Here is a 21,501-nt window from a genome sequence, read left to right as displayed (position 1 = left end):
AGGATGCAGCCACTAGGAGGAGAACCGAAAACACGGCACAAACGACAGTGCATCCACACACACACACACACACACACGCATGTATACCCACATTGAATCCCACAGGTCGAGTAGCCCCCATCGATGAGGCTACAGGAAGCGGGGGAGGAGAGCCACGTAGGCGGACACACCAGCCGATAAGCAGAGCGCTTGCCCCACTGCAAAGAGAAGCAGCAGGTCTAAGGGGAGTATGAGAGCCTTGCATCCATCCCCAGCCTTTGGAGCTCTGCCACCCCCCACCCCAACAATGTATTGCAGGTATGCCGGCATCGACATACAAGGGCGGCGGCAGCGGGACCTTCGCATGCACCCCTCCCCCTTGCTAGCCACCAAGGCGTTCGTCGCAAAGACCCGGCGCTCCCTCTACAAGTCCTCGAGAGTCGCATACGCATCATGGCGGTAGTCGTGGAGAGTGGCCGCGCACACGTGCTCATCCAATGCGCACCCTTGATGCAGCATGACATTGTTGGGATACACCGCGAGCACCGTATCTGGACGGAGCCGGCGCTGGCACACGGGGCACACCATCCCTTCCTCAAGCACGACGGCACGTGAGGAAAGGCGAATGCAGCTTTCCTCACTCTGGAGTCTCTTCGCCTGTAAGATACTATTATACACAGCGGAAGCACGACACGCTGTCGTGTTGGCACGTAGCGCATGGAGCAGAAAGCTGCTGACCTGTGAAAACGCCATTTCATCTGGAAGCATTGGCAGCACAGCAGCAGCGTCTATGCCGTCACACGTGTTCATGACCTCAAGGGCCTCCGTCACCCGCGGCGCGCCCGCAGTGGGTCTCAGCAGCGCCTCGAGGAGCGCTGTGAAGGCGTCGCTGCTGCCGTCAGCATACACGCTTCTAGCGTAGGCAGTTGCGTCAGCCAGGCATTCAGATTCATTCAGAAACATTGAAATGGCCGCTTGGTGGCTACCCTGACGCCGATGCACCACAGCCCGCTCAGGAAGGCACCTCGACCGTATGTCTGCTGCATTAAAGTAAGCCGCGGCCGACTCAAGATTCACGTGCGGCGATGTCAGCAGGAACTCGTGAAGGCGGTCGCGCAGCCGCTGACGCTTTTCCGTCTCCATGACAGTTTTGACGGGAGAAGCGAAGAGCAACTCACCGAGCCCTCTCCAATAGCGCTCGTATATGACAGGCTCTGTCACCCGCACACGCACGTCGGCGAGAAGCTGGAAAAGGTACTCGACGACAAGCAGTAGCCGTGGCGTCGTGCAGGGCGCCTCGGGGTAAGCCTGCAGCACCTGCAGTGCCACGCCGTAGTGGTGCACATTCTCTTCAGAGAAAAAGACGCGAACAGCACTCTCAGCGGGCACCACACCAAACACCCAGGAAGAGTGCTGCTCAAGCAGTCGATGAAACTGAGTCAGCGGCCGACGCCGAAAAAAGTTCAGCGCAGTCATCATTGCTGTCGCAGTGGTACATGTCGCTGCTGTGTCCTCGGTCGAGAGGGGATGCGCAGATGGGCAGGACGTTAGCCACTCCCATAGAGTGGACTGCGCAACATAGTCATCCCCTTTCGCTGCAGGAAATGGATGTCGCCGAAACAACTCTTGGAGCGCTCCAAGCTGGGGCTGCGGTATTTCGGTCCTCTCCTCACTCGTGCTAACGAGGTGGTGCAGCTGCGACACCGCCTCATCGTATTGACCATGCGCCTCCAGCAGCAGCGTGAGGGCCACCCACTGCCGGTGCTCGCGAAGGATAGCCGCTGCATCTGCTACGTCACAGGCGATCTCGCCACGCAGTAGTGCCATCAGCGCCTCCTCCCTCTTCAGTGCACAAAGTGACATCACGAGTGCCCTGTCCACCGCCCTGAGCTGCGATTGCACCGGCTCAGCAGACGCACTGCCGCTCAACAGCACCAATGTGGCACGCTGCGAGTGCAGGTAGTCAGCCAACGCTGGGAGAGCAGCCACCACGATGGTGGCAGGTGCCTCGGCAGGGAGCGCTGGGCAGCTCGATGGGGTTTCGTCAAGGCGCAGGAACCCCGGAAAGAGCTGGATTGCCACGCGGGGGTCAGACTCGATGGTGCTGAAATCGTGGAAACAGCCGGCGTAGTCCTGTTGGGCAACAAACTTGTCCAGCGCCCCGGCCATCACAATTCGCTGCAGTGTGGGCGGCGCGACTTCGTGAGGGCACAGGCGGCACAGAAGATCGGCAGCGGCGAACAGCTTTGCGGCAGCGAGGGCCTCTGCCTGAACAGCCACCGAGGTGCGCACGAGCAGGTGGAGGCGGTGGTCGGAATCTGCCAAGACGATGGGGGAGTACGACAACACATCCGGCGGTGCGGACCTTGAGGGCATGGCGCAGTCGTAGTCGATCCAGTGGCACTGCGCCACTTTCACCACCTTCGGGAGGTCAATGGTCTGGCAGAGGCAGCTCCTCGGGTAAGCAGTGGCGTCCTCCAGCGTGGCTAGCATAGGAAGGCGAATCTGCAAGGCGTGGTGCGGCGCTGACGGATGGTGAGAGACGACATACGGGTGCTCGTAACGCACTTCTGCCGGTGGTGTCGCCCACAGTATACGCGAGTCGCCGGGCACCTCGCTGCCGTCGTACAGGAGCGTGCGTAAGCCCGCTCCATCGCTGGCAACGAGGACCTCCGGCACCGGTGCCATGGGCAGCACAAGCGGCGCTGCGCCAGACCGCGGTGTTGGATAGAGGACTGATGTCGAGGCGGTGGTGGTGTTGTAGAGCAAGTATTCCTTGCGCCCACCAAAGATGATGCTGCGCCCCATCCAGCTAAGAGTTTTGACCCCGTCCGGTAGCGCCACGGTCACTTTTAGCAGAAAATCGAGGTTGGTAGGCGAAGCCTCGTAGAGGGTGACGCGCTTCCGCTGCAGCACTGCCATGGAGATAACGCCCTTCTGCTGCTTCACGTGAAAGGCGATGGTGTCTTTGTGCCCTGTGATGGTCGTGACGGCTCGCAGCTGAAACCCGCTCGCAGAGTGAGATGTATCGTCATGGATGTGGTAGACAACAAGGACATCACCGACGAGGGCAAGCAGGCGACACTTACCGACAACGGTGAGCTGCCGCACAGCGTGCCGCCGACTCTCCGTGATTTCCTGCAACAGCGTCAGTGGTGCGGCGCTCTCTTTGCAGGCTTCTACACGGTACACAGCCACCTTGCTGTCACTAGTCCCCACAAACACGAGCGTGCGATACGTTGTGATGGACTCAATCTTGTGCGGGATGGGGTCTCCAAGGGAAACAAGCCGATATGCCTCTATCCGTAGCGCTGCGTGTCTCGCCTCCTCCGCCTGCATTCTGCCTCGCCCCAAGTCAAGAAATCGTGAGAGAGGAGGACAGGGAGGGAGAGCCTGTAAGATGTGTACGTGTTTTCCGCAGGCACCTGCCGCGTGCTCGGATTGGCCCCTTCAGCAGGGACGAAGGGAAAAGCAGGAAAGTACCGACAGAGGAGCAGCCGTGGCAGCCGTCTCTATGCCATGGCGGTGGAGCTTCGCCAAGAGAAGAAACGGGCAAGGGAGCGCAGAAGGCAAAGATGTGGGTGAATTGTCGCTGTACATGTAAGCCCAGCGCCTCTTCAACAGCCTAGCCGATAGCCCCCATCTTCAGAAGTAAGAGAACGCCTCACCTCAGCAGCACACTACTGCAGCGGCGCTCATTATGTCACAACACACCAGCTGAATCAGCTTCTCCCCTCTCCCCGCCCGAATCGGACCGAAAGGAACGCAGCTTAGCCATCATTCTCGGGAGGGGACCGGAGGGATGGGGTGCAAGGCGAATTTCATGCCCTTCTCAGATGTGTTTCGTAGCTTTCTTTTCCAGTGTTCTCTGGTGCACAAGTAGTGGCGGGGAGGTACAGCACGGGTAAGTAGCTCGCGGGCAGCCGCGGAGGCCTCTTAGAAGCTGAAAGCAGCAACAAAGTCACAAGTGGGACGAGCAAGCAGTGCGGCGCTCGTTCCTCACCACTGCTCGGATAGCGGATCCGCATCGTCCGTAACACTCAGGTAAGTGCCATCGAAGGACAGTAAGCTCGCTGGATAAGGGGCACCGCCGACGCCACCGATCTTGCGCAGGTGATGTTGCGTCACGGGGCCAGTGGTAGTAGTTGACTGTATCGTCATCTTCGCGTGCACAGCGCGGGTGAGTGTGGAGTAGCGCTCGAGGAAGGCACCAAACTCAGCCACGCAGTCTCGCATTGCGGCGTTGTGACGCTCACTGCAACCCTCGCTAAGCAAGCGAGGAATAGCGTCAACAAGCAGCTCGCATGCCTCGACGTGGGTAAGGGGGACTCCGAGACCAACATCGACGACGTACGCGGCATGCAGCTGACACAAGAGTGCTGTAGCCGGGGCACCGTCGAAAACGTCTAGCTGCTCATATGTGAAGGTGAAGGTGAGGTAGCCGAGAGAGTCCTGCAGCCGCAAGGCGGCGACGCTGTCTGTTAAGAGACTCCACATTACATGGGCGTTGTCGACAAGAGTGACGGCCGTCGCAGACGGATGGTGTGCGGCAATACAAGACTCCACGAGTCGATACAGTTGCGACTGGGACACCGAAAACGGCACCGCAACCTCGAGATGTTGATAGGCGCTGTGGGCTACCACACTGCCATCCTTCTGCAAGACAAGCGGTATACGCACTACCTGCTGCACAAATACCGGCGCCGCGGAAGTCACTTCATTGAGCAGCAGGAGCGAGTTGCTGAGGTCATTGTAGCTGACCTCCGCATCGAGAGTCATGGCCTGCTGCCGCAATAACACGTTGTACCCCACCATAACGGGTGGCCCCGCCTCCGCGCTTGCCTCACTCTCAGGGGCCTCCTCAAGCTCATCCAGGAACGGCGGCCACCGATGCAGCAACGTCCCGAACGGGAGCAGCAGCGACGGAGGCCCACGCTGCAGCTTCGTGTAGAGAAACAGCAGCATCCATGGCGACGTCATAAAGCTGACCGTGCTGCCGTAGACACAGCTGAGCTCAACGTCAATGAGGGGTGCTGCCGAGACGGGTGACGTGATGACGTAAGCCCAGTAGTTGCGCCCCAGCACAGAGTAACGCGTCGTCGCCTCCAGCTCATTGAGCGACTCGATTTTGAGCAGATCGACCCCGACGGCCCCTTCAGGCCCTACCACCTCGCAAAGTGCATGAAGCAAACACCGCATACACACGACGCTGTTGATGTACCTCTTCGCCTCCCCGCCAAACCGCTCTATCTCTTTCCAGTCTATGCGATCCAGCAGCGCCAGAAAGGCGGGTACCATCTCGTAAGGCATCTTCCCTACCTCATATAGCATTACTGCCTGCTGCTTGAATGTCGGGTCGTGGCTGAGGTTTGTCATCATGAGAAAGCCCGTCAGTGTAACGTCGTAGAGGAGGGCAATACGCTTCGACGGGTGCGGATTGCTGACAGTGGGGAAGGGGTCACAAGCGCCAGCGGTGTCGCTGGGCTTGGTGAGGCCGCCCATCGAGTTCTGCAGTTGGTAGCGAGTGAATGCAATGATGCGGGCAGCCACTTCCTCTTGCCAGTGGGGGTGCACCCCGTCAAGCGTAGCGACATCCAGCCCCGGTGGCAACGAGGGGCACTTCCACTGCACGAGTCCCAACCGCAGAAGAAGATGCACTGCGCCGCACACGTCCTCCTCGTGTATCATCAGGAGCTGGGCCAATAGGCTAAGTGATGTGCGATCATCTATGGTGGAAAGCACGCGGTACAGCAGCAGCTCCTGGGGATCATCAGAGGTGCGGTTCATCACGAAGTTTCCACCCGGTGTCGGCACTACAACATACGTGTCTGGCGAGACGTCAAAGCTCGCAAACACCAGGCCGCGCTGGTACAGCCGCCGCAGCGCCTCCTTTGGCAGCTCGTATGTGTAGATGATGTCCTTTGCAAAGATAGACTGCGGTACCTGTAAGGTGGCCAGCATCTCAGGCCGGACAGAGGCGGTCCCTTTGCTGACCATCATGCGATACAGCGCCACATCCTCCGGTGAGAGCCCCTGAAAGCGCTTCTTGAGCACATCGGCCGCGTAGTCGATCGTTCCAAGAACCCAGAAAGGATCAATCGTGACAGATGGCACGAGTTCCCTGGGCAAGCACTCGTTGACGTACGTGCGGCTGACGTGCCAGCGCAGCGTACTCCGCACCTCTTTTGTGAGCCGCAAGTACTGATTTCGCCCGATGCCGAGGAGATTCAGTGCATCGATGGCGGTGAAGTTGGGCAGGCGGTGGTAGCTCTGCTCCTGCTTGAGCAGCTCAGCAAAGACGCCGGTGTAGTAGGAGAGCGGCGTCTCCTTCGTGTAAAGGACGATACTCTTCTGATGCACGTACGGGTACAGCTGGAGCTGCTCCGCTGCGTACCGCACCATCTCTTGATAGTAAGCCTCCTCCCTCACCGCTCTCCGCACAAATTCGGGCAGTCGATAGTATGCGTGGCCGCGCAGGATGGCGTAATGAATCGCCTTGGTTTGGTAGTCATAGGGAGTCATGCGCTGCTGCAGCGACGCGGGGAGAAGATTGTACGGAACACGGCTCAGCAACGCCTGCTGCAGGTCCGCTCCATCCACGGAGGACGCCATAGAAAAAGGCGCGCTGAAAGGCAAGTCTACCTGACACGACGCTTGGAAGTAATTGAAGGGGGTGTACGGCGCAGCCCAGTGGAGGGGGTAGGAAAACACAAACGTAACAAGGACAGCAACACCCCAGCATGCCCCGCCAGTGCTCTCACCCTCTTGTCTGGCAGTGCTAACGCCCCCCCTTTCTGTGTGCACTCCCTCTCTCTCTTTGTTCTCTCGATGGCCCTCACACTGCACAAAGAGACCGGAGGCAAACAGGCGGGAAGAAGCGCACAAGCGGCCGAAGTCCCCAGCTAGAGGCCCCTAGAGAACAACAGAATGTGCGTGTGAGCGCATGCAGGGGTGGGGAAAAGAGAGAGCGGAGGAGGAGGGGAGGGCGGAAGGATCGGCAGAAGGATGAGACATGCGGATGATACGTGGAGTACTTCGACAACGATGAGAAATGCCCGTTTGCGACGATTGCTGAAAAGGATCAGCAGTGCGTGGAACACCGACAGTATGGGTCTAACAGATGAGCGGCAGTGGGGAACTTTCACTGGCAGCCGGCTTTCGCGCCCCTCTGTACGTGAAGTCATCGTCATTGCATCCACCTTCCGGAGAGAAGTCACTCCTACTCCGAGTTGAACAACGGCACTCGCCGCAGCAGCCGTAGTCTACCGACAACTGCCGCAGTTGGGGAAGGCAAACCGGAAAGGATAACACAGGGATTGGAAAGACGGAAGTCGCCAGAGACTGCTCCACACTTCAGTGTACCACACGCCCGGCATCGATAAGCAGACAGCTTGACCTTCTCTTCTCTGCCCTTTCCCTCTATCGCTCAATCAAATACGTATCACGAGACGGAGAACGGAAAGAGCATCTCCTCATGGGCAGAAGTGGGGCGAAGCCCCTCCCTCGTTCTGCGCTCACTGCGAGGATGTGTGGATCAGCTGCGCTAGCGTGACCCACTGCGAGATGGTGGCAGCAGCCGTCGGTGCCTTATCGTGTTCCCATACCACATAGCGTGACGCACATGCTTGAATGGAAACCTGATCGAGCGTCTCGATTTCGTCTGCCTCGGCGGTCGGGGTGATGAACGTGGAAAGCGACGCAGAGGTGGGGGATGGCGGGGAGAACGTTTTGTTTGTGGTGACTGTCGTCATGGCAATGGCATAGCCCTCGGGCAGTTGCACCTCCTCTCCCAGCAGTGCCCGACCCCGCAATGTTGCACGCCAAAGGCCATCATTGGAGCTGCGCGCCATTGTAGAAGTGAAGTTTTCACGCACATCAGTCGTCCCATCAAAGTCTGTTTGAATGGGAAGTGAGTGGAACAAAAATTCCTCCGGCGCTGCACCGCCACCTTTGGGCGACTGAGCCGTGGACAGAGACTCAGACATGCAAGCAAGCCGCAGGCACGAGGACTGCGCAGGGAAGACTTAGACGGTGGGGGGGGGGGGGGGGTCGGAAAACTACGAGACGGACGGCAGCCAGGTCACATCCTTCTTGTACTCTACAGATGTGGAGTAAGTTGTATTCGACGACACCAACCGCGGGAGTCCAGCGCAGTAGTTCTCAACGCATACACGCGAATACAGCAGCGAGTACTCGGGTGTAGGTATGAAAGAAGAGCGTGCGAGGGGGAGGGGGGGAGAAGATGAGCGCAGTGGCCATATAGGGCTGAGGAGCCGCGAAGAAAAACGTGGGGGAGGGGGGGGGGGGTAAACGTCACCCGAACTGCAGAAAAACCGCAGCGCCTCATGAGGGAAGCGGGAGAACCTCCGAGCATACCCACGACACGCATAGCGATTGACAGGCCAGTTGCAGACATGCCGCAGGGGGACGCTTTCTTGAGACTGTCGCGAACGCTTCAGTTGATCGCCTCTCCTGCCTCAGTGCTGTGGACTCAACAGTTTTGTCAAACTTATCGGTGGTTAGTAAGAATAGCGTCGCGATGAGACCGCAGCTTCCCTGAGGCGGAAACGAGTGCGCGCCACTCCGAGGCCGGACCCGGTGCCGTTGGACAGGCCATGGAGGGGGTGGGGAAGAGGAGAGCGGGCACTCGTCAAAAGCACAACGTGAGAGAGAGAAAGAGAGGGGGGACAGCGGGGGGAGTTGTTGTGAGAGCCACACAGTGGCCCCGACACCGTAGACTCACAGGCGACACAGTGAAAGGAGAATGCGCGCATGCACACGTAGAGGCGCACAGTCCCTTGCCAGCCGCAAAGGAGACCCTTTGCATGTGCATCACCAACAAGGCCATCAGCGCTACACCGCCGCTTTCCTCCGCAAAGCCATCCTGTACCCCATTACGCAGGGTTAACACCGCCACTTATGAGCAGCAGGGCTCAGCTACCCGCTTCAAATGGGTCCCTCGGCGTCGTACATCAGTGCCAAGCGCGAGAGATGCGGGAGCAGCGCAGCAGAGCAGTCAGTCATCTTTGCATCCAACGCCTGTACACACTCCAGCGCGTTCTGAATTTTCATCTGCTTCACTGGCAGGGCCCCGGGCAGGATGCACTCCCACATAAGAAGTTCGTCCAGGCAACTACATAGGCACTCCCGCGTCTGGCCTAGCACCGCGTGCACAAAGCTGAGGCAGTTGCGCACCTCATGGCAGAGATAGTGGAAAGGGAATAGGTGCTTTGACAAGTCACTCAGCAGCTTTCTCAACTTGTCGGCGTCCTCCTGCGACACATCACCCACCATACGGGAGCGGATCGTCGCACAGGCAGTCTGCACAATCGGGTGAAAGTGCGTTGTAGCGCCTCGCCGTGCTGCAGGCAGCTCCATACTGAGAGCCAGCTCAAAGGGGTCCTTGTCACACCTCTGGCACCGCGGGCAGTGGCACACAAAGTAGTAACCCTCGCTGAGGCGCTCGCGGCGCAGACGGGTTGGCCAGTACAGCTGCGGGATGTAGGCGATGCTCAGCTCCTCGCCGACATAAATGATGCGCGTGGTGACGATGGCGTGTCGCACCGTGTCAATCGCACAGTTTGGCATACAGGAGTGGTTAAAGAACGATGCAATGGTGTTGCCAACGTGCAGCGCCTGCGCCACGCCGAGCCCGCTCGGGTCTGTCACCTCCAGCGCGTTGCAGCGCAGTACGCCAATAATTATGTACAGCGTGGTGGTCTCCTCTTCCCCTTTGAACAGGTCGCACATGAGAGGACCGACCGGGTGCAGCGACTGAATCACCTCATCGACGTGGGAGGTGAGTTTGAGGACGTTTTCGTGGCCCTGGCGCTTCGCCTTCATCCCAGCCAGAGTTGTGATGCAGTGGTACGCTAGCTCGAAGAACTGTTCCGGTACGTCAAGCCTGCGGGATTCGATGCTCTCCATCATATCTGACAGCCGCGTCATCCGCGAGCACTCGAACTTCTCGTGCTGCTCCCGGTGTGCTTCAGCGCATGCAGGAGAGCAATAGGCCACCATGTTGCACGTGGTGCACCTCAGAAGCTTCTTCTCATTCTTTGCTTGCTCCCTGCTATTAGCCTTGTCGGCCTCCTCGTGGTCATCGTCCTCATTCGGCTCCTCTGTCCCAGCTTCAGCGTCGCCGGATCCGATGGGCTTGCTGCACTCCACGCAGCAGCCTTGTCCGGCGAAATCCTCGAAGGCGCCAACTGAGAAAGGGGTGAGGAGGCTCACTACTTCGATAAGGGGGGGCAGGGTGCGGATTGCCTCCACGCCAACCCCGTGCCGCCCGCGAGCCAGCTGCACGCCGGGCTCCGGCGACCGCGCGAATGCCTCCGTCGCGCTCACGCGCTCTGCGATGAGGCGAGTGAGCGCCTCGTCGACGTCCTCGCGCGTGCTGGGCTCCAGTGTCGGGAGCTCATAGATGGCGCGACAGAGATGCACGAGCGCCGCCGCACCGGCACTGCCACAGCCGGTGCTTACGGTGTCTAGGGAGGGGTCTACCAGAGCACAGCGACCGTAGAAAGCATTAGCTTTCGCTAAAATCGGGTTGAACGCAAGCACCCGCGTTGCCATAGCTGCACACTGCTCCGTCTCGCCCATCTTAAAGAAGCACGTAAGCGCGTTGCCAGCGCTCTTGGTGAACTCGTCCAGAGTGCACGCAGCGTCTTTACCGTGTCGCTGCTCGTAGAGCTGCACAGCTCGCGTGTAGTACTCGGCTGCCTCAGCAGGGTTGTCCGTGAAGCACGCATTACCCTTGAGGCGGAGCTGCTCCATCGTTTCCCCTTGCGTGAAGGTGGACGACGGTGCAGCAGGCATGGCTAGCGAAGAAGAGCTAAAACACAAAGATGGAGCACCGCGTGCGTTACTCCGCAAGAGGCGACATGTCCATGCGTGCAGTGAGCGGGGAATACCGCGATGAGATGTTGCGAGAAGAGATTACATAGCAAGGCGAGGAAGGTGAAGGGAGGTACATTACACACCGTCGGGTGAGCAGAGAGATGCGCTGGCAAGCCTCACGACACTTTTCATAAAGGAACTCGCAGGAGGCGCATCGCAGTGGCTCTGAGAACACACGCGCTTGTTGGTTTCCCGGCGTTGTCGTCTTTCACATGCCCATGGCGCCGCTTGATGTAAATTTTCACAGCAGTGCGTGAGAGTAATACGCGCACCTCTCCCATATACACCCACGTGCACAGACAACCGCAACGCTTTGACACGACTTCGCTATGGTAGATTAACCCTTGCCGCCTGCCGCTGCCGCCCGCTTGGAGCGCCGTCGTCGCATCACATCAACGTTGCGACTGAAGCGAAGATGCTCAAGCATGTCAGCCCCGATGGCTGCAGTTAGTGCTTCTCTGGTGGGGTGTGAGAGCAACTCATCCACCTCGCAATCGCCACGCTCGAGTGGCAGTCGAGTGCGCACCGACGGGTGCATCAACGGGACTGTGAAGAAGGGCGCGCCTCCACTCGGCGGATGCTCCATGAACTCGGTGGAAGGGACACACCAGGGGAGGTAGTCGTAATGGAGGCGGTTCATCTCCTCCCGCGCCTCGATGGCGCGAAGGGCCCCAATGTGCAGCGCAAGAAAGGAAATTCGGGGGTCTGTGTTCAGCAGCGCCTCCATGTACGGCGCTGACAAGCATGGGGGCATCTCCTCCCCGCTCCTCAAGACGCCCGCTGCCCCCGCAGGCACGTCACAGCTGTGCGGTTCTGTGAGGAAAGGTTCCGTCATGTCAACGTCAGCGATCTCAATGGGGTCAACATCTCTATCGTCATCCGCGCTTTGCGCCACCAAATCAGGAAGAGGTACAGACGGAGGCGCCACAACACGTGTTGGGTCCTCGTGCGCCTCTTTCTCTCCTGACAGCCTCTCCATCAGGCACAGCGCTCCTATCGAGCGAGTGGTGGCCAGTCAATAAGCGACGCGCGCGCACACGCACACCCTAACGTGCGAAAGAGTGAGGCGACAAAACGTCGGGCTATGAAAGAGGGCAGAGGGCAATGCGACGCCTGCGCGGTAAGGCACAGTGTGGAGGGAGCCCACGAAAGAGTCCTACGTATCACGCCGCTGCCATAGGATCAGCTCACGCTTCAGTGATGAGCTTGTCCCCCTCAATCACCTGTCTCGTATGAGTCCAGCGGCTGTCTCCGCTGAAGACGGCACAGAATGAAAGAGAGAGGGGCGGATGTGGGGTGTGGAAGGGCCACGCGTGCTGGACTCGACACTCGCTGCTGTGCGGTGCTCACTTCTCCGACGAGGAAAGTGACGGTGGAAAAGAAAGGGCAGCAGAGGAACAGGAGGGAAGAGAGAAGTCCGCCGTCATTGGGTAGGTCCTGGACGAGCGCTGATGCAGTCATGACTGTCACATGCATAGAATTAAGCCGAACAAGGTGCCGATGTGTGTCTGCAACAACCATGCGCGGAACACCGCAGTATAGGTGTCCATCGTCATTGCTAAGCTTCTATGCTCACCTCTGGCGCAGCGTGCCTTGTCTTTCTCCTCTCTGCCGCTCGGCGGCTGGGCTCAGTCGAGTTGAATCACACCCGCTCACATCGCAGCTCTAAGGTGTGGGGCGAGGCGATGTGGGCACAGAGTGGGGCAGAGAAATGGAAAGACAATACGCGCAGACCCCTAAGGTGGGTGGGGGAGCCACAGACAAGGAGGAAGGCGCGACGAGCGGGCCCGAAAAGAGAGATAGACGGCTTGAATGCAGGTAAGCGCAGACTCCACAGCGGGTAATGTACGTAATACTCACTGGCATCCGCGTCAGACAGCGTCTTGAACGCTGGACTCGTTCTGTAACCGAAGCTGCTCGTTCCACGCGTAGAGCTCCCGTCGCCGACGATCCTTTATTGCACGCTTGGTCAGCTCAGCCGACAAAGTCCCGGTCGGCGATTTGGTGCGAGGTGAGGCACCGGAGTTGCTTGCACCGGTGGCAGTCATGGTAGGTGTAACAGATCGGAGGCGATCCGAGGAGTTGCTCACGCGGTGTGGTGTGCCTCTGGGGCTGGCGTGCGGTGGATGGGTGAGATTAGGAGAGTAAGAGACTGCTGTACAGGCATCGCAGCCTGATAAGGTCGTTCCTGTGTCCCCGTCGCCACCAATCGCACCCTCTCTTGGGAGTGGTGGACGCATAGGCGCGCCGTGAGTCCCCACAGAACGCGCCGATACGCGCTGCGATTGTATGGAGGTCTTCACCGTACGCGCTGACGATGGCAAGACGGTACGCGGTGGGTGCTTCACTGGCGTGTGGGCAACGTGCAGCGCCCCTGAGACGGCGTGTCTCGATGTCATAAATTCCGCTCGCCATGTATGCCCAGCGACAGGATCGTGGGGCAGTGGCGAGGTGCTGGGCAAATGTGCCTTGAGTGGTGCAGGTACGTCACCGTCGCTTTCCATACCCTGCGACGCTGGCTCCGCGCTGCACTGGCAGTGATGTGCGCCGTCATCTGTAATGAGAGCCGATGTGTGAATGGATCGCAGCTCGTCGGTAAATGACTTGGGGTTCGTCGTAGAAGAGCATCCGGAGAAGTCCATGGCGCTACCGGCAGGCAACCAAACCAGACAGCTGCCCCTTCGCGGTGTAGCAGCGGTGTCCGTCGTTGTGGAGCAGTGCAAGCTGTCGGTGATACTCGTCACTGATGGAATAAGTCGACCGTGCATGGCGATCGATGGCATGGGTGGGCTCCTCGTAGAAGCGGCGAGGGTTGAAGGCTCGCGCATCGCTGTGAAGCGACTCAGCGGCTGCGACGCGGAGAGAGACCCAAGTGTGCGCTCCTCGTCATCCTCACCTGAGGCAGTCGTGAAGTGAGCCCCAATAAGCGGTACCGAGTCCGCCAGAGAAGCGGACGCCATGGCGGTCGGTGCAGCATCAGACGAAGTTGACAGGGATGTGCGCGTCGTCTTCTGCGTCGGTGGGAACGTGCACGAGACGGTTCTGCTTTCCTGGCCGCTCATTGATGGTCCATCGGTGCCTGCAACCGTCGGCGCCGGCGGCGTCGCCTCTGGAAAGGTGAAAAGCAGCGACGTGGACAGGGCTGATCCCTGAGAGGCCCCGAGTGGGCGTCGCGGCGCGTGGTCGGTTGTCAGACCGGCGACTTCAATTCCGAAGCTGGCGGGTGTGACCCCCGAGGAGGACGGCAGTTCGACAAGCTGAGCAGAGGTGATAGCAGGTGGTCGCGCAGAGGCCACTCCACCACTGAATCTGCGCATTAGCAGACGCCGCGGAGTCGCGGCGTCTGCAGAGTGGCTTCCCGGTTGTCCTTCCGAGATGTGTTCCCTGCGAAGGCGCGTTTCACGGCTGCTCAGCAGACGGCTGGTTTGCGGTGCAATCCTCGCGATAGCCCTGGCCTTGCCCACCGACATCATAGTACGCCTCTGCGCGACTGGCCTACTGCGTGGGCAAGGCTGCACAGAAACCACACTAATACCGAGCCCGGTCGCCGGTGGGAACGAAGGCGGTGAGGGTGCGGTGTCGAACGGGCTGCTACGACTGCGCAGACGCCGTGACGGTGGTGGTGGTGTCTCAAAGTCCCCTGAAAGAGACCCATGAGGTACCACCGCAGGGACACCGCGGCGGCCCACAGGCGATCGAGACGGCGGGCCGTCGCGCTGCCGTGACGAGGGTTGTCTCATCAAAGGAGGCGATCGGTTTTTATACCCGTATGTGCGTGTGTGTAGGAGCACGCGCCAGTGCAGCCTGTATGAAGGCAAAGTGAGTCTACCACGGCTGCAGAGGAGGAGGAGGAAGTCAGATGGACGGAGACAGCCGGCGGAGCTTCAGGTATCCACAGGCAATGGCGAGTAATGAGACAGAAAGATCACGCGGAACGAAGCAGCGGCATGTGCCGACTTCGGCCATGGAGCTCACTCGTGTACACCACGGAGGGCCAGCCTGCTGTTCCGCAGTGATGTCTTATTGCCTCCACATCCAGCGAATGTGAACTTAGTTGCCTGGGCACACATTAACCAGCGACGCGTGGGGGGAAAAGTGGAGATGCGTGTCGGTTCTCCCTCCTATTGTGCACTCACATACACACGCACATGTGCAAAGTGCCTCTGTGCTGGAAATGCGTGTGTATACCACTCGGTGATGTCTACCCCCATGTGAGGGCTGGCTCACCACTGGGCCGCTGATATACCAGTATGATCAATCAAAGATTATCTGCCATCATGGCTTACGTGGAAGAGGCTGAGAGGGCAGGTGCGCAAGACTCATCCATGCATGCCGAGAAAAACGCAGAGCCTGGACGAGTAAAACAACCTCACAAGCCGAATTCACATCCCTGTACCCTATCGCCGACATGCGTACACTGTCACGCAGGTTCGCCTCATAAGAATTCACGATGAGGCTTGCGACACGCTACCGTCTTCTCGCTGTGTCTCTGACAGACAGAAGTGCAGAAGCGACACGTGCGCCCCCCCCTCTCTCTCTCTGTTCCCCAAACCTCAGCGGAGGCCGTTTGAGAGATTAACTTTTTCTTATCTGGTCGTTTGCCCCGTCTCCCGAAACCGATGCCCGCGCACATGCACGGGCAGAGCGCGAATCCCACGCAGGCGGGGTGACCAACATTTAACGCGCGGTGTTTCGCATCCGCATCACTTTACGTGAAGCAAGCGAAAACGAAGGCAGAACGAGGAGTGGTGGCTGATAAAGGTCAAGGATGGCCCGGCAGGGTCGTTAACACACACGCACACGTACGTAAAAGAGCGAACGCCCTCACGTCCAGGCAAGCCACTCACTGCGGTGTACGCGCTGTGCGCTGCCCCTCCCTCCTCCTCTGCCTCACTCCCCGCTGTCCTCATCGCCCCTCTCTAGTGTCGCCACGTCGCTGGCATCATCACCGGAGGCGGAAGTCTTGGTCGTAGTGGCACGCCTGCAGCTCCCCATCGAAGTCGATGTGCAAGGAAATATCGAGGTCCCGCGGGTTTCCAGGATTTGGCGCACATTTCATCGTGAAGTTTGCCTTCTCGCCACGTTTCATGATCAGTGGGTGGAACATGTAGAGCACCGTCTGCCGCCAGTGCGTAGGCGGGACCATTGGCGACGTGTTCAGCACCACGGGGTCATGCCCTGCGTAGAATGGGGTGTCGAAGTGGACCGAGATGGCGTGTACGAAGTCACCCTGCTTCGCCTCCAGCGTAAAGGTACTCGTGAAGGACAACTCTGCCTCAGTCACCCTGTTGATGTCAAAGGAAAAGAAGGGAACGATGTCGGTGATGATCTGCTCCGGATTAACAGTGTCGATGAGCGGCTCAATGTAGCTGAGGCGCTTAAAGTAGGAGAAATCGAGCCCGTTCACGTTGTTCCAGATATCGAACTTCTGCTCCACGTACTGCGGGTCCGTGATGCCACATGCGTACATGTTGGCGCTGCTAGGCAGAATCTTCACGTCCGACGCGCCCCAGCGGTCACGAGCGTAGAGGACTGTGTTCAACATGGACTCGTACAGGAGGAAATAGCCCATCCACTCACTAATGATGATGTCCACCTTCTCATCTAGGTCTAACTCCTCTACCTTGCCTTGGATGATGGTTATGATGTCGCTGAAGCCGTTGTCCTGTACAATCTGGCGTGCCTGCACCGCCACGTTGCTGCAGTCGATGCCGATCACCTTGCGGGCACCAGCGCGGGCAGCAAACATCGAGAGAATGCCAGTACCACAGCCAACATCAAGGACGACCTTGTCCTTGAACATGTATGCATTACGCCAGATCGCATCACGATAGGTCGTCGTGCGGTGATAATCCTTCAACATCTCCATGTGAATACCGTAGTGGCTGTAGGAGTCGAAGTAGTAATCCTTGTTCGCTGTTGTCTTCGTCGTCACGGCCCCCTCAGCCGCGGCTTTCTCGCACTGCGTTGGCGAGGACATATGAAATGCACGCGATGCTCGGGGCTTATTGGTGGCAAGTAAACAGCAGCGGTGAAAGAAGTTCGATGTGCGCATGCGATAGATGCACGATGCTGGGCCAGTCCCGTACAAGAGCTCCAGAGGGCGTCAAGCAAGGGAGAGTGGTGAAGGAACGCATGAGTCCATTGCGATGGTAGAAGCAAAGATGAAGGCGCAGTCGGACGAGTCCCACATACCCACGCGCACAACAGTGATTTAAAGTCACACAGCAATTTGGGGGGGGGGGAAGAGAGAGAAGCCAAAGCGGCCGTAGAACGGTGACCGAGAAAGAGAGGGGGTGACCGAGAGTAAATCGTGGCTACCCCCCATCCCCCAGCGGCGCATCTGCCACGCTGTCGTGCGTGCGTAAATACGACTGTGAGCTGCACTGGGAGGGGGGGCGGATCTCATGAGGCCATAACTCACGTTCCACGTTGGAAATGACAGACTTCGTCGATGGAGCTCAATAGCCGCTTTCACTGGAAGAGAGAGCCTTTGAGTTTGTATAAGCCGCTAAGCAGCGGCTCCTCACTGAGATGCGTTGATGCGTCCCCAGCCACACGGCGTCATCGTCTCTCTGTTCGCTTCTCTCCGTGTTCACTCTTATCGCCTTTGGTTTGCGTTCTCAAGCATCGAGGCGGGGAGGGAAACAGGGGATGCCAAAGAGGAGGCATCGCCTCTTTCCACGCTCACCCCCCACGCGTCGACCTACCCGTGGACGGACGTACTGACGCCGCCGCCTACATCAAAATGAGAGTAGGAGGGATGCGCACGTGGACACGCAGAGATGCGCGCTAACAGAGCAACTTTGCAAGCAAGGGGGGAGGAGGAAGGAAAACAATGCATCCAGTTCGAAAGGAGGAAGATGTGCCCAGCGCTGGGCCCCTTTGCTGTTGAATCCACTCGCACCGCAGTGGCCCATACCGATGTGATGGCACTTCCTCGCTGCTCACCTGCCCAATTCTGCCTCGTAGATGTCTCGGCGGCATAAACAGAGGCCTGCGAAGCCACGCGATTGCCCCGGTCGACCACCGGCCTCTCCGTGCTTCGCACTCCGTTCTGCTGAGCTACATGACGGACCAGAGATGGGATGCCGCCCAAGAAGATCTGCAGCCACCCGAGGTCGTCATTCTCCCCCGTACATCGATGGAGAGAGGAAGAGCATCGCCTGCGGATGGCAGAGAGAAGGTCGGGGGATATGCAGCAACCAGCTGGACAGAAAGAGGCGCTTGAGGAAGAGCGGCAGAGTGCACCGTCATGCAGCGGAGGAAAAGCGGGCGAGAAGCGCAGCACACGTGGCGAAGGGTGGCAAGTGAGGAAGCAAAGCAGAGAAGGGGCGTTTGAAGGATTCAAGCCACTCGGAGAGAAAGAGAGCCACAAACGCCCGTGACACCGACAACGTAGGCGGAGGGCAGCGCACAGATGAAGAAGAGATAAACGAACGTAAACGCACAAGTCTCGCAGGTTCTCTGCGAGTAAGAAGTGACCTCCAAGAGGCACCTCCGCCACCCACGTACACGCCACGGCAGAAAACCCCTTTCCACTCTCCATCCAACGCGTCCCTCCCCTCCCACACAACAGGAGCCGAACGCCACGCCGCCCCCGGCCCGTCTCACAGGGCCCCGTCGCGGGGTACAAAGCAGCCGTAGACACGCGGTGGGGCAGTGCGCCAACCCAGTCATCCCAGCACAACCTCTGCCCTAAACACCACCCACACACCCGCCTCGCAAGTCGCCCCACAGCCGCTCCCATGGCGCCGGCCGCCACCTGGTGCATCCCTCGGAGCTTGGCCCAGGCTCCCCACACCCGCAGGCAGCCAGGGCCCAGCGAGATACGCTCGAGTCACGCGGACACGCGGCCCACCATGTGGGCGGTATAAGGGTGTTCACTGCAGCAGGCCGCTCCGACGCACCGCCATCCAGGCCCTGACCGACGTCATCCGTAGCGATCCATCGCTCTGACCCCCCACGTCGTAGGTGCCTGGCCCTGTCGCCCCCAAGAAGCGGCTCGGCATTGGCAGGGAGAGGGGGGTGCTTCGCCTCCTCCTCCCACACACAGAGTGGGGGGTAGTGGCCCTGGGCACCATGCACGGAAGGGTCCCCCCTACCATCAGGAACGCGCGGGGAAGAGAGAAAGATACTCGAGAGGACAGAGAAGGCATGTGGGAACACTTGATGATGGGAAGAGGAGCAGCCGGCGATAGCACCGTCCCGCCGCGTCACTGTTCGCTGCTTCTTTAGTGGTGCGCGATGCCCCGCATTGCTCAGCAAAGCTCAAGGCGAACATGAACGCACACCACCGGACGAGTACGCCTCCCCCCTCGCCTCTCTATGCACGCAATATCCTTTTCCACGCCGCCTATTCGCTCTCTGCGCGCACGGACACCTTTTCGTCCTTCGCCGCTGCCTCGTCACTCCGCTTGGGAACATATCAGTCGCCGCTTGCTTCAGACTCGTGTGAGCACGGCTCTCTCAGCTGGTACCTGCGCTGGCGCATGGCGTGTTCGCCGCGTCTTGATCCTCCTTGTTGGTGCACCGCTGGGGTGGCTGTGAAGCTCGTGGAACCACAACCCCACCCCTGATGCTGGCGGCCCCGCCCGCGACCGATGCAACGCCTCGCTGGTGCCGCGCAAGGCGTACTCTCCTTTACCACCAATGGCGACAGAGGCAAAAAGAGAGGGCGCCGCTCCGCGGTCGAGATGCGTTGCTGCACATAACGCTGCAGCCACTCCCGCTGCTCAGCGTACACGTAGTAGACTAGCAGCTCCTCCGTCTCGCTGTCCACGTCAAAGAATGCGTTGTGATGTAGCTTCTGCTGAAGCGGCGCAGCATCCTCGCGGCGAATGTAGATGGAAGCACACCCCTTACCACCCCCCGCGACGCCGCCGTCCGTATCGTAGTGGCACTCCGCGCGGTGAATCATGATATCGGGGTGAGTGGCGTAGAAGAAGCGCACGAGGCTCTCGGTGCAGCCAACGGCCTTCACTACCTGGCCGATGAGCAACTTCGCGTACGGCCCCGGGGTGCGACAGCGCAGGCAACTCTCGCAGACGACGTTGTGCTTTTTACCGCAGCTCTCGCAAGCCCACCGGCTGGAAGCTGCGAGACCGACCTTGGGGAAAGCCAGCAGGTCTGCCTCATAGGGGCAGTCGACTTTGCTCAGGCCACACCGATAGATAATAGGGAACATCCGCTGGTACTGCAAGAAGCGTTCCGTGATGTGGACAAAGTTGTTTGAGCCCGTACTGTAGGCGAGCTCCATCACGTGGAACTTTGTCCACATCACGTAGCTGTGGACCGGACGGGGTGCGCTTAGCTTCGCAGCAGCCTCACTGTTGGACAGCACGTCAGACACGGCGCCGCTCGCAGTACTGCGGCGGCAGTGATGGCGGCGATGGGGACGGCGGCGAGAGAAAGATGATGAAGCAGTAGATGACTTGCCGGCCGTCTCATCCGTGGAGGTGCCAGTGAGCGACCTGTGACTATCGCTGAGCATATTATCCGAGTCGGTGCGGTGGTGTGTCCGGGGAGAGACGCTGTCCAGCTCCAGTGGATTCGGCGGTACCGCGCTGCGCGGCTTCGCCAGCGATGTCGGCTGCGCATGAACAAGTCGACTAGTGGAACCCCAATCGAGGTGCTCCTCCTCCGCAACGTCTTCCATGGCGGCAAAGGTTGCCAGCTGCTGCAACGCGCTCGGGTCGCTGTTGGCTGTGATGATAGTGCTGAGTTCCGCGAAATGACTGTTCATGGAGCTGTCAGAGAGGATGGTGAGTAGCAGTGCCAGACCAAACAGGAAGCGACTGTACTCGGGCACCGCTGGCCCCTTCTTCCTCTGCGGCTCCGACGCTAGATGCAACATGGTAAGAAGCGTGCAGGCAGGGAGCAAGTTTGCCTCAAATGGGGGCGGAAAGGATCGCAGTCGCTGCTGAGGAGAGGGGGTAGTGAGAACGACGAGGTGCTGATGGGCAAAGCAACAAGAAACAAGGCTGGTGTGGTCCACGAGAGAGCGGCGGTAGCAAAGCGCGCACTTCAGGAGTCCACGCTACACGGGCTGGGCACTACGTAGACGAGCCAAGAATGGGAAGGAGAGAAGTGGTGACGAATGAATGGGCGCATAAAGCGCACGCTGCCACGCGATGGAGGATCCTGAAGGGCGGACGAGAAAGGAGTGGAGGTTGCGGGACACCGTGCGATGTGTATTCACGTGTGCTCCACTGGCAGTTCAGAGGTTTGATGCACAGACGCACGCGCGGATGGAGAGGAAAAGGCGAGAAAATTGGGAAACGTTCAGGACATTGTCGCGGGCAAGTTGCAGCAGCGGGAGACTCCTAATGGTGGCATCGTGGAGAGGCGCACGATCGAGTGGGAGAGCGCTGGCGGAGGAGCATCAGGAAAGGCGCACCGCTCCTCCTCGGTACCGATGTGCGCTAACTTAGACTCGCTTCTCCCCCCTCCCTGCCCCAGCCTTCTATCCCTGGTGCCCCCTTCATACCTCCTCGTTGTATAGAAGAGAAAGAGAGCCATAGGTGGGAAGAGGGGCGGCTATGTCACCTCCCAATGGACTGCTGCGCGTGTGCATGAGTGTGATGTGTGCTCGCTCATCTTCTCCCTCTCCCTCAGCACCCG

General features: G+C 59.3%; 8 protein-coding genes across 8 annotated transcripts; all 8 read right to left on the bottom strand.

Annotated features, from left to right (window-relative positions):
* Window positions 1-402: 402 nt before the first annotated feature.
* On the bottom strand, window positions 403-3,318 carry LPMP_121010 (hypothetical protein; the record flags this gene model as incomplete). The annotated part of the gene is made up of 1 exon (XM_010698779.1): window positions 403-3,318. The coding sequence occupies one exon, from the start codon at window positions 3,316-3,318 to the stop codon at window positions 403-405; it is 2,916 nt and encodes a 971-aa protein (XP_010697081.1).
* Window positions 3,319-3,978: 660 nt separating this feature from the next.
* LPMP_121000 (hypothetical protein) lies at window positions 3,979-6,591 on the bottom strand (the record flags this gene model as incomplete). Its single annotated transcript, XM_010698778.1, has 1 exon — window positions 3,979-6,591. The coding sequence occupies one exon, from the start codon at window positions 6,589-6,591 to the stop codon at window positions 3,979-3,981; it is 2,613 nt and encodes an 870-aa protein (XP_010697080.1).
* Window positions 6,592-7,493: 902 nt separating this feature from the next.
* Window positions 7,494-7,829, bottom strand: LPMP_120990 (ribonuclease H2 non-catalytic subunit, putative; the record flags this gene model as incomplete). The annotated part of the gene is made up of 1 exon (XM_010698777.1): window positions 7,494-7,829. The coding sequence occupies one exon, from the start codon at window positions 7,827-7,829 to the stop codon at window positions 7,494-7,496; it is 336 nt and encodes a 111-aa protein (XP_010697079.1).
* Window positions 7,830-8,925: 1,096 nt separating this feature from the next.
* LPMP_120980 (hypothetical protein) lies at window positions 8,926-10,797 on the bottom strand (the record flags this gene model as incomplete). The annotated part of the gene is made up of 1 exon (XM_010698776.1): window positions 8,926-10,797. One exon carries the CDS (start codon window positions 10,795-10,797, stop codon window positions 8,926-8,928), a length of 1,872 nt encoding a protein of 623 aa, XP_010697078.1.
* Window positions 10,798-11,215: 418 nt separating this feature from the next.
* Window positions 11,216-11,857, bottom strand: LPMP_120970 (hypothetical protein; the record flags this gene model as incomplete). The annotated part of the gene is made up of 1 exon (XM_010698775.1): window positions 11,216-11,857. The coding sequence occupies one exon, from the start codon at window positions 11,855-11,857 to the stop codon at window positions 11,216-11,218; it is 642 nt and encodes a 213-aa protein (XP_010697077.1).
* Window positions 11,858-12,749: 892 nt separating this feature from the next.
* Window positions 12,750-14,618, bottom strand: LPMP_120960 (hypothetical protein; the record flags this gene model as incomplete). Its single annotated transcript, XM_010698774.1, has 1 exon — window positions 12,750-14,618. The coding sequence occupies one exon, from the start codon at window positions 14,616-14,618 to the stop codon at window positions 12,750-12,752; it is 1,869 nt and encodes a 622-aa protein (XP_010697076.1).
* A 1,205-nt stretch (window positions 14,619-15,823) lies between these two features.
* Window positions 15,824-16,933, bottom strand: LPMP_120950 (arginine N-methyltransferase-like protein; the record flags this gene model as incomplete). The annotated part of the gene is made up of 1 exon (XM_010698773.1): window positions 15,824-16,933. One exon carries the CDS (start codon window positions 16,931-16,933, stop codon window positions 15,824-15,826), a length of 1,110 nt encoding a protein of 369 aa, XP_010697075.1.
* A 2,373-nt stretch (window positions 16,934-19,306) lies between these two features.
* On the bottom strand, window positions 19,307-20,734 carry LPMP_120940 (hypothetical protein; the record flags this gene model as incomplete). Its single annotated transcript, XM_010698772.1, has 1 exon — window positions 19,307-20,734. One exon carries the CDS (start codon window positions 20,732-20,734, stop codon window positions 19,307-19,309), a length of 1,428 nt encoding a protein of 475 aa, XP_010697074.1.
* Window positions 20,735-21,501: the final 767 nt, after the last annotated feature.

Source organism: Leishmania panamensis (assembly GCF_000755165.1).
Source record: "Leishmania panamensis strain MHOM/PA/94/PSC-1 chromosome 12 sequence".
In the NCBI taxonomy this organism is placed as follows: domain Eukaryota; phylum Euglenozoa; class Kinetoplastea; order Trypanosomatida; family Trypanosomatidae; genus Leishmania; species Leishmania panamensis.
The sequence above is the reverse complement of the archived record's forward strand: the minus strand, read 5'-3'. Positions and strand labels throughout refer to the sequence as shown.